This window comes from Oncorhynchus clarkii, chromosome 32 (assembly GCF_045791955.1).
Source record: "Oncorhynchus clarkii lewisi isolate Uvic-CL-2024 chromosome 32, UVic_Ocla_1.0, whole genome shotgun sequence".
Classification (NCBI taxonomy): domain Eukaryota; kingdom Metazoa; phylum Chordata; class Actinopteri; order Salmoniformes; family Salmonidae; genus Oncorhynchus; species Oncorhynchus clarkii.
The window spans coordinates 27225334-27237395 of NC_092178.1; the positions used below are offsets into that span (position 1 = coordinate 27225334).

At 46.9% G+C, this 12062-nt stretch overlaps 1 protein-coding gene across 1 annotated transcript in view; it reads left to right on the forward strand.

Moving 5' to 3' along the window:
* Positions 1–12062, forward strand: part of LOC139391725 (protein Jumonji-like) — a 90545-nt gene that overhangs the window by 75232 nt on the left and 3251 nt on the right. The window contains exons 8-16 of the mRNA XM_071139224.1: positions 53–1313; positions 1836–2353; positions 6544–6636; positions 6762–6880; positions 7420–7490; positions 7846–7960; positions 10795–11083; positions 11498–11628; positions 11871–12054. Coding sequence (XP_070995325.1) covers positions 53–1313; positions 1836–2353; positions 6544–6636; positions 6762–6880; positions 7420–7490; positions 7846–7960; positions 10795–11083; positions 11498–11628; positions 11871–12054 — 2781 coding nt within the window. The remainder of the gene's footprint in view (positions 1–52; positions 1314–1835; positions 2354–6543; positions 6637–6761; positions 6881–7419; positions 7491–7845; positions 7961–10794; positions 11084–11497; positions 11629–11870; positions 12055–12062) is intronic.

A 12062-nucleotide genomic window follows, 5' to 3' on the forward strand; every position in this document is an offset into this window, starting at 1 on the left:
ATGAACAAATGTTTCTGATCTCTCTCTCTCTCGTTCTCTCTCTCGCTCTCAGGTCTTTAAAGTGAACGGCGTCACACGGCTCTCCCAGCCAGGCGTGCACACGGCCGGTGCCCAAAAAACGAAAGACTTCAGACTGCCGTCCAAAACTGTGAAGGGCCAAGTCACACACACCAAAGGAAAACGAGAACTGGTCAAGAAAACCAAACTGAACCACCACAAACACAGCACTGCTGCTTCCCATAGAGCCCATAGCAACAATCACCACCGCAAACACAGCACTGCTGCTTCCCATAGAGCCCATAGCAACAATCACCACCGCCACCAGCGACTCCCCCTCTCCAACTCAGGAAAAGCCCAGAATAGCAAAGCAAAAACACGCAAACAGGTGCTATTATCCAATGGGGTGTACAAGGTGGCTAATGGGGGCGGTGTGCGCCTCAACGGTCGCCTCTGTGCCAAGCAGGAGGTGGGCAGGCAGGGGCGTGAGGGGCTGAGGAACTCCAAGCGGAGGCTGGAGGTGGCGGTAGCAGCCATCGGGGCGGTGGCTGACTCCCAGGGTCAGCTGGTCATCCTGGAGAATAACCCCAACCCTAAGAAGACAAAACAGCACCAGACCAGCCCTCTGGAAACACGCAGTAAGAAAGCATGTCAGGACAAGACCGTGGTCCCCAACGGACACATTGTCATGGAAACCACCCCTCCCCCGACCCTGCTAGCCCCACCCCCTCCCCCGACTCCTCCCGCCACACCACCAGCCAATCCAGAGCCAGAGCGTCAGCGGCCCAAGCGGGCGTCAGCCGGCAAGCTGATGTTCATCAGACAAGCACAGCAGCGGGGGCAGGTTGCCTCTAACCCTAACCACAACCGCTCAACTACCTCAGAATCCCCTTGCCACACTTCTGGACACAACCCTGGACATATCCCTCACAAACCAGCAGAGCCCCGGCCTGACAGGGAGTGGGAAAGGGAGAAGGAGAGGGAGAGAGAGAGGGAGAGGGCTGAGAGGAGCAGGGTGAGCTGGGCGGCGTTGGGTGAGGCGCCAGTGTTCTGCCCCACCCAGCGGGAGTTCCAGGACCCCCTGGTGTACCTGGACTCTGTGCGGGAGGGGGCGGAGCCCTGCGGACTGTGTCGGGTGGTTCCCCCGGCTGACTGGCGCCCAGAGTGCAAACTGAACGATGAGATGCGCTTTGTGACCCAGGTGCAGCGCATCCACAAGCTGGGCCGTCGCTGGGGCCCCAACGTACAGAGGCTAGCCTGCATCAAGAAGCATCTCAAATCTCAGGGCATCACCATGGAAGACCCCCCGCTCATCGGTGAGTCTAACTCTTAGACTGTCCCTACTTTACCAGCCACACACACACTTAACCCGATCCCCCTGGTCGTTGGTTGGTCTGACAGTCAAACACACATATAGGCTGGACGAATGTTTCAAACCAAACCGCTTTAGCAAACATTGGGTCTCGGAGGTATTGACAATACAATAAAATGTTTGTTGCATTCCACCAATGGTATCTGGTATTTTTACTGCAGATGTCAATAACAATACTCAGATGTATGTCTGTGAGGCAGTAAAACCACAACCTAGCATGTTGCTTGACACCTTAGATTTCTCACTCAGCAGCTTTATGTGTTTTTACACTGAAAGAGGCTGTTTATCTGACTGAAATAAATGTTTGAGTCTGTATAAGCATGCGGCCGATGTTGTGCTATGACTTATCGAAGAAGTGTTAAACTCATGGCCATTGACCCTCACCCATTCCTCTCTCCCCAGGCGGCTGTGGGGTTTGGGTTAGGCTTAACCCTGTATCTGACCCCATCTCCCTCTCTTCCTCCAGGTGGCTGTGAGGTTGACCTGGCTCGGTTCTTCCAGCTGATTAATGACATGGGCGGCATGCAGCAGGTGATGGACCTGAAGAAGTGGAGTAAACTGGCTGATCTGCTGCGGATCCCCAAGTCAGCCCAGGACCGTCTGGCCAAGCTGCAGGAGTCCTACCTCCAGTACCTGCTGTCGTATGACTCTCTGTCCCCCGAGGAGCACCAACGCCTGGAGAGGGAGGTGCTGCAGGAGAAGGAGGGCTTGGAACGCCTCAGGGGGCCCCTGGAGGGCCACACAGAGAGGAACCTGGCCCTGCCGCGCTACGAGCCTAAGAACGGGCTGGCCGGCAGTCTGGTGCAGCGCAGCAATGGTCAGCTCTGCAGCCGGCTGAAGGAGCTGGACAGTCAGCAGCTGAAGGTGGGACGCCGGAGGCTGTTCGCTCAGGAAAAGAATAATGGGGACAAGACACAGCAGGAGGAAGAGGAGGCGGATATGGAGAAAGGTGTTCTCAGTGACCAGCACAAGTGTATTTACAAGGTGAGGCTAGCTTTATTCTGTTGTTCTAGCTGATGGAATGTAGGTCAGTGCTGAGCTGGTTGAAATGGAGCCACAGACAGCAGGCCTCTGCTTCTCTACTCCACATCTCCCTGCCCTGCCTCTCTCTGTGTCAACCCTGCCCACACTTCGGCCTACACACACATACAGTTGAAGTCGGAAGTTTACATACACTTAGGTTGGAGTCATTAAAACTTGTTTTTCACCACTCCACACATTTTTGGTTAACAAACTAGTTTTGGCAAGTCGTTTTGGCAACATCTACTTTGCATGACACAAGTCATTTTTCCAACAATTGTTTCCAGACAAATTATTTCCCTTATAATTCACTGTATCACAATTCCAATGGGTCAGAAGTTTACATACACTAAGTTGACTGTGCCTTTAAACAGCTTGGAAAATTCCATAAAATTATGTCATGGCTTTAGAAGCTTCTGATAGGCTAATTGACATCATTTGTGTCAATTTGAGGTGTACCTGTGGATGTATTTCGAGGCCTACCTTCAAATTCAGTGCCTCTTTGCTTGACATGATGGGAAAATCAAAAGAATTCAGCCAAGACCTCAGAGAGAAAAAATGGTAGACCTCCACAAGTCTGGTTCATCCTTGGAGCGTTTTCCAAATGCCTGTAGGTTCCACGTTCATCTGTACAAACAATAGTACGCAAGTATAAACACCATTGGACCACACAGCCGTCATACCGCTCAGGAAGGAGACGCTTTCTATCTCCTAGAGATGAACGTACTGTGGTGCGAAAAGTGCAAATCAATCCCAGAACAACAGCAAAGGACCTTGTGAAGATGCTGGAGGAAACGGGTACAAAAGTATCTATATCCACAGTAAAACGAGTCCTATATCGACATAACCTGAAAGGCTGCTCAGCAAGGAAGAAGCCACTGCTCAAAAACCACCATAAAAAAGCCAGACCACAGTTTGCAACTGCACATGGGGACAAATATCGTACTTTTTGGAGAAATGTCCTCTGGTCCGATGAAACAAAAATAGAACTGTTTGGCCATAATGACCATCGTTATGTTTGGAGGAAAAGGGGGAGGCTTGCAAGCCGAAGAACAGCATCCCAACCGTGACGCATTGGGGTGGCAGCATCATGTTGTGGGGGTTGCTTTGCTGCAGGAGGGACTGGTGCACTTCACAAAATAGATGGCATCATGAGGCAGGGAAATTATGTGGATATATTGAAGCAACATCTCAAGACATCAGTCAGGAAGTTAAAGCTTGATTGCAAATGTGTCTTCCAAATGGACAATTACCCCAAGCATACTTCCAAAGTTGTGGCAAAATGGCTTAAGGACAAGGTATTGGAGTTGCCATCACAAAGCCCTGACCTTAATCCTATAGTTAATTTGTAGGCAGAACTGAAAAGGTGTGTGCGAGCAAGGAGGCCTACAAACCTGACTCAGTTACTCCAGCTCAGGAGGAATGGGCCAAAATTCACCAAACTTATTGTGGAAACCTTTGGAAGGCTACCCGAGACATTTGACCCAAGTTAAACAATTTAAAGGCAATGCTACCAAATACTAATTGAGTGTATGTAAACTTCTGACCCACTGGGAATGTGATACTATTATTCTGACTTTTCACATTCTTAAAATAAAGTGGTGATCCTAACTGACCTAAGACAGGGAATTTAGGATTAAATGTCAGGAATTGTGAAACTGAGTTTAAATGTATTTGGCTACGGTGTACAGTGCCTTGCGAAAGTATTCGGCCCCCTTGAACTTTGCGACCTTTTGCCACATTTCAGGCTTCAAACATAAAGATATAAAACTGTATTTTTTTGTGAAGAATCAACAACAAGTGGGACACAATCATGAAGTGGAACGACATTTATTGGATATTTCAAACTTTTTTAACAAATCAAAAACTGAAAAATTGGGCGTGCAAAATTATTCAGCCCCTTTACTTTCAGTGCAGCAAACTCTCTCCAGAAGTTCAGTGAGGATCTCTGAATGATCCAATGTTGACCTAAATGACTAATGATGATAAATACAATCCACCTGTGTGTAATCAAGTCTCCGTATAAATGCACCTGCACTGTGATAGTCTCAGAGGTCCGTTAAAAGCGCAGAGAGCATCATGAAGAACAAGGAACACACCAGGCAGGTCCGAGATACTGTTGTGAAGAAGTTTAAAGCCGGATTTGGATACAAAAAGATTTCCCAAGCTTTAAACATCCCAAGGTGCACTGTGCAAGCGATAATATTGAAATGGAAGGAGTATCAGACCACTGCAAATCTACCAAGACCTGGCCGTCCCTCTAAACTTTCAGCTCATACAAGGAGAAGACTGATCAGAGATGCAGCCAAGAGGCCCATGATCACTCTGGATGAACTGCAGAGATCTACAGCTGAGGTGGGAGACTCTGTCCATAGGACAACAATCAGTCGTATATTGCACAAATCTGGCCTTTATGGAAGAGTGGCAAGAAGAAAGCCATTTCTTAAAGATATCCATAAAAAGTGTCGTTTAAAGTTTGCCACAAGCCACCTGGGAGACACACCAAACATGTGGAAGAAGGTGCTCTGGTCAGATGAAACCAAAATTGAACTTTTTGGCAACAATGCAAAACGTTATGTTTGGCGTAAAAGCAACACAGCTCATCACCCTGAACACACCATCCCCACTGTCAAACATGGTGGTGGCAGCATCGTGGTTTGGGCCTGCTTTTCTTCAGCAGGGACAGGGAAGATGGTTAAAATTGATGGGAAGATGGATGGAGCCAAATACAGGACCATTCTGGAAGAAAACCTGATGGAGTCTGCAAAAGACCTGAGACTGGGACGGAGATTTGTCTTCCAACAAGACAATGATCCAAAACATAAAGCAAAATCTACAATGGAATGGTTCAAAAAACATATCCAGGTGTTAGAATGGCCAAGTCAAAGTCCAGACCTGAATCCAATCGAGAATCTGTGGAAAGAACTGAAAACTGCTGTTCACAAATGCTCTCCATCCAACCTCACTTAGCTCGAGCTGTTTTGCAAGGAGGAATGGGGGAAAAAATTCAGTCTCTCGATGTGCAAAACTGATAGAGACATACCCCAAGCAACTTACAGCTGTAATCGCAGCAAAAGGTGGCGCTACAAAGTATTAACTTAAGGGGGCTGAATAATTTTGCACGCCCAATTTTTCAGTTTTTGATTTGTTAAAAAAGTTTGAAATATCCAATAAATGTTGTTCCACTTCATGATTGTGTCCCACTTGTTGTTGATTCTTCACAAAAAAATACAGTTTTATATCTTTATGTTTGAAGCCTGAAATGTGGCAAAAGGTCGCAAAGTTCAAGGGGGCCGAATACTTTCGCAAGGCACTGTATGTAAACTTCCGACTTCCACTGGATACACACACACACACACACACACACACACACACACACACACACACACACACACACACACACACACACACACACACACACACACACACACACACGACAGCTTCCTGACCCAGACGCTCCCCCTGCTGCTCTTCTCAAATCATATCACATTTGTCACATGCGTCAAATACAACAGGTGAAATTTTACAGTGAAAAACCTTACAGTGAAATTCATACTTACAAGCCCTTAATCAACAATGCAGTTCAATAAATAGTTTTAAAATAAAATAAAGTTAAAAAATACAGAGTAACACAGTAGAATTACATAACAATAACGAGGCTATTTACAGGTGGCCCGGTACTGAGTAAATGTGCGGGGTTACAGGTTAGAGGAGGTGTGATGTAATATAGTTTATAACCCTAGCCTGCTGTGTGTCTGTGATCATGACATCTCAAACGCCGTTCTGGTCTGGATTCCATTTCAATCGTTTCCCTCCCCAACACAAGCAGACCCATAAGACAATTACAGTAACCCAGAGACAGTACAGGCAGTTTTTATCGACGCCATCATGGCCCCTCCAATCTGACGAGGCATCCCAGGGAAGGTTCATATTAGCTAGTCATGCTCAGAAACGTTCGACATGGAGCTGCAGAGACTTGCGTACAGTACACTCGGGTCATCCAGTCGTTCATTTTTCATTGCATAATTTAGCCCCGGTGTGTGTATGGCTATATGTTTCTCTTAAAGGCTCGTCCATAGGCTGGTATTTGCTTTTACAGGGTACCTGCCTCTGTGTGATGCTAGTTGTACTATGTGGCCAATCTTGTGTTGCAGGGGAAATCTGTATCTCTCACCAACTTCTTTAGGATAGCCAGGAACACCATGACCATGTGCTTTAACAAAGAGCCCGGTGCTGCTGAGGTCGAGGTAAGAATGGCGTGTCTTAGTCACTACTGTACATGAAGCTTCTTTTTTTTTCTTCTTCTTTTTTTTTTTGTTGTGCACATTTTATTCGATCACTGCTCACTTCTCCTTTTTGTCTTCCTCGACAGCAAGAATACTGGAGGATAGTGGAGCAGAGGCACTGCCATGTGGCAGTGCATTATGGGAAAGTGGACACCAACACACACGGAAGTGGCTTCCCTGTGGGAAAGTCCGAGCCATTTTCTAAGTAAGAAGACCCAATGTCATCACACGCTAAACATAGAAATACCCAATATGGTCCCACATTATTACGTTTGGCTTCATAAAGCCTTCATAATGTCTTCATAAGCACTACATACATGTGTTAATCTATAACCATATCTCATGCTTTTATAAATGGTTCATAAATTTGGCATAACTGACAATCACCAATGTTTCATAACCCGCTATGTCAAATATGATACAGTATGACAGATTTATAAATGCTTTGTGAAGCCTCAATTTAATGATTTTTAAGAGGTTCTTATGCCATAGAGTGGGTTATGTCGTATTTGACATTGGCGGTTATGCCACATTTGTGAACCCTTTTATAAAGCATGACCTACAGTTATAAATTTGTAACACATTTGTGTAGTGTTTATGAAGGCTTTTATAAGCAGCTCGTTATTTATTTAACAATATCTCTTGACTGGCCACTGTGGAATGACTGTCCTCCATCTGACCCTGACAGTGACTGTTTGTGTCCTCCATCTAAACCTGACAGTGACTGTTCACTCTCCGTTTCAGACATGGATGGAACCTCACTGTCCTCCCAAATAATTCTGGATCCATTCTGCGGCATCTTGGAGCCGTGCCCGGTGAGATTTCTACCCTAACCCCTGATCCTCACTCTAACCCTCACCCCTGATCCTCAACCCCTCTCTCACACAAACCCTCACCCCTGATCCTCAACCCCTCTCTCACACAAACCCTCCCCCCTGAGGCACCTCTCTCTCCTTTAGACAATGGGAAGATCTCAGTTGCATCCTCCTCGTCTCCTTCCCTAAACCCATTGGATAAGAATGCCAGAGGTCCCTCCCTTGTGACCTTTTCCTCCAATGGGTTTTGAGAAAGAGCTGAGGAGAGAGGACGCTAGGAGTATTGCGATCTTCCCATTGTGAGGCCTGTTGTGGTCTCTGCTGTTTTAAAACGGACTCCTCTGTCTCTCCGTAGGGGTGACCATTCCCTGGCTGAACATTGGCATGGTCTTTTCTACCTCATGCTGGTCTCGAGACCAAAACCGCCTTCCATACATTGATTACTTACACACTGGTGCTGACTGCATTTGGTAAGTATCCCAACATGACCACCTCTGCCTCTCTTCCTCCTCACAGGTAATGTGTACTGTACAAGGACATTACAGAGATATGTGGTTTTTCTAAGGGGACATGGAATTAGCACCCATCTCGGATCAGGCTTGTAATTAGCTGATCAAATTCCATTCTTCTTGAACACACGCCAGTCTTTTGGAAATATGTATTTATGCCAAAGTGGCTCTCTTTAAAGCCACCCAGAAATGACTGGGTGGCAGCAAAGCCACAGACATTAGTGTGTTGTGTATTTGACCTGTTATGAAGGCAATGTTTATTCTCTTTGCATTAGCCCAACTTGAATGTAATGGTAATGAAGGGGTTGAGAAAGGGCATTGGCTGTAGACATCCAGCAGCCCAACCCCCTCCCTCCCCATGTGTTCTACCTGCTCATTGGTGGGGACACAGGTGAGTAGCAATGTGCTAGGAGGTTCCTGAGATGAAGGCAAGTCATAATCAACATCATTGACCGCCTGCTCTCTTGAAGTATGAATGTTCCCCTCATCTTTTCATGGTGTGTCTGTATGTATTAGGCCAGGGGTTCCCAAACATTTTCACTCGGGGACCCCCCCGTCCAGCACACGCCATGTTTATTTCTATGTGCACAAGAACTGCTCATGAGACAAACTGTTCACACCCCTCTTGGTGGTGGAGAGAATTTCCGGTTTAAAGCATATTAAAGCATATTTCCTGTAATTCTACACATTTTGTCATGGGGTGCAAAGAAAATGTTGTAGTTTTAAAGCAAATTTTCTTCCAATTCTGTCTAATGCCATGTCTAATGTGTATTCTTGTGATATTTGAGTAACCAAAAAATTACAACAGTATCTATGTGCTACAACATCTAAGTAAAAAAAAAGAAAGTTAGCTGATCATGGGCTAGGTGATCTGGACATTTCTTAAGTTATAAACAGCTCGATAAAGGTACACAATATATACGAAAGTATGTGGACACCGCTTTAAATTAGTGGATTTGGCTATTTCAGCCACACCCGTTGCTGACAGGTGTATAAAATCGAGCACACGGCCATGCAGTCTCATATACAAACATTGGCAGTAGAATGGTCTTACTGAAGAGCTCAGTGACTTTCAAAGGGGCACTGTCATTTTATTTATTGAACCTTATTTTAACTAGGCAAGTCAGTTAAGAACAAATTCTTATTTTCAATGACGGCCTACACTGGCCAAACCTGGATGACCCTGGGCCAATTGCGTGCTGCCCTATGGGACTCCCAATCACGGCTGGTTGTGATACAGCCTGGGTGCCACCTTTACAACAAGTCAGTTCGTCAAATTTCTGCCCTGCTAGAGCTGCCTCAGTCAACTGTAAGTGTTATTGTGAAGTGGAAACGTCTAGGAGCAACAACTGCTGGGCCGCAAAGTGGTAGGCCACACAAGCTTACAGAACGGGGCCGCCGAGTGCTGTAGTGTGTAAAAATGGTCTGTCTGTCAGTTGCAACACTCCAAACTGCCTCTGGAAGCAACCTCAACACAATAACGTTTTGTCGGGAGCTTCATAAAATGGGTTTCCATGGCCAAGCAGCCGCACACCATGCACAATACTGCTGGAGTGGCGTAAAGCTCGCAGCCATTGGACTCTGGAACACATTCTCTGGAGTGATGAAACACGGTCCACCATCTGAGAGTCCAACGAAGAATCTTGGATTGGCGGATGCAAGGAGAACGCTACCTGCCCCGAATGCATAGTGCCAACTGTAAAGTTTGGTGGAGGAGGAATAATGGTATGGAGCTGTTTTTCATGGTTTGGGCTAGGCCCCTTCGTTCCAGTGAAGGGAAATCTTAACGCTACAGCATACAATGACATTCTAGACAATTATGCAATTTTGTGGCAACAGTTTGGGTGAAGGCCCTTGTTTCAGCATTTCAAAGCCCCGTGCACAAGCGAGGTCCATTCAGAAATGGTTTGTTGAGATCAGTGTGGAAGAACTTGTCAGGGCTCTGTGCAAGCCAGTCATCAACCCCATCGGACACCTTTGAGATGAATTGGAACGTCGGCTGCGAGCCAGGTCTAATCACCCAACAATCAGTGCCCGACCTCACTAATGCTCTTGTGGCTGAATGGAAGCAAATCTCAGAATGGAAGCTGTTAAAGCATGGGCGGGGACCAAGTCCATATTAATGGCCATGATTTTGGAATGAGATATTCGACGAGCAGGTGTCCACATATACTTTTAGTCATGTAGTGTGTGCAATGACTAACACAAGAGGAACTGATGATGAACTACCCAATTTTGGAAGTGCACCTGGCGCCTTCTACGATTTATAACTTTCAAGAGTAAGTTTAAAGCTGCCCCCTCGCATCCCCTAGTTTGGGAAACACTGTCCTAGAGTTACAGGAATGGGCCAGACAGCCTGTCTACACGTGCCAGAGTTACAGGAAGTGCTAGTTTGGGATGCTCTAGAACAAGCGCAAGTCTGTTACACTATTCCCAGAGGACCTAGTTGTCCAGTTCTATAATGCAATCAAGATCCTCCATTTTACAGATGAAACCACAGGCCATGATCCGTACAGGCTGTGATTCCCCACAGGAAAGCAGACACTCAGGCTGTCATTCACTCTGTCATTCACTCTCTCGCACCTCTTGAGGCAGTGCATAAGCACAGACCTTCCTCTGACTGTTCAAAGCTGAGGGGTTACACTGCACAGTTGATGTCCTGCAAACCGCACACACACACACACACACACACACACACACACACACACACACACACACACACACACACACACACACACACACACACACACACACACAGTTGAATGAGCCTGAGTGGACCCCTCTCGCCCTGCCAGGTATTCTGTTCCTGCTGAAGAGAAGGTGAAGCTTGACAAGGTGGTTCACACACTGCTGCAGGCCAACGGGACCCCTGGGCTGGAGATGCTGGAGAAGAACATCATGATCTCTCCGGAGGTGCTTTGTCAAGAGGGTATCAAGGTCCACCGCACCGTCCAGCAGAGTGGTCAGTTTGTGGTCTGCTTCCCGGGGACCTTTGTGTCCAAGGTCTGCTGTGGCTACAGTGTGTCGGAAACCGTTCACTTTGCCACCCCCCAGTGGATGAACCTGGGATACGAGGCTTCTAAGGTAAGGCTGGAGCTGCTGTCTGCTGCCTGCTTGTGGCCATTTAGAGATATAGCTCATTGTCTACAACAGTATCTCTAGAACAGGGCTGCTCACCCCTGTATCTGGAGAGCTACTCTGTCCTGTAGGTTTTCACTCCAACCCTAATTTAGCACACCTGATTGTAATAATTAGCTGGTTGATGAGATTAATCAGGTTAGTTCATTGGGGATGGAGCTGAAACCTCTGAGGGTATTGTAGCTCTCCAGGACAGGGTTGGTGAGCCCCGCTGTACAGTCTATGCACAATTTTGTTCCTGTTGATTAGTGTAGTGTCATGTGTAATCTGTAATGTAGTTTAATCTGGCTGGTACAAAAGTCTGTAGAACATTGACAGAATATTCTGTTAACCCAGTGTCTCTCTGCCTTCCATCTGTAGGACCTTAAATGCCGGCACATAGCCAAACCCTTCTCCATGGAGAAGTTACTCTACCAGATCGCCACGGCCGAATCGAAACGCGAGAACGGACACCTTCTGACAACAATCTCCGCTCTTCTCAAAGACCTCAGGTGAGTAGCCATGGAAACCGGTCACATCAAAACATGGATGTTGTTAGCGTCAGCTGCCATGGCAGTATGATCAAAGACCCCAAATGCACTCCATGCTTTAATGGATGGGCTTAGTGTCTACATCAAGGCCAAAAGACATTGAAATAGGACTGACTGTTTGCTGTACTGTGCTTAATCCCTGAGTTGAGTTCTGTTGTGGCGTTTGGAATCACTGAGTTGTGTTGCTCTGTCTGCTCCAATAGGAACATAGAGATGAGACAACGGCAGGAACTGTACGAGGCGGGGCTTCTGTCTTCTGCCCGCTACGGAACACACGACAACAACCTGGTGCCTGGCGACGGACGCAAGAAACCCAGGAAGTGGCTGGCGCTAGAGTCCTCAGAGAGACGCTGCCAGACCTGCCAACACCTCTGCTACCTGTCCATGGTGAGAGC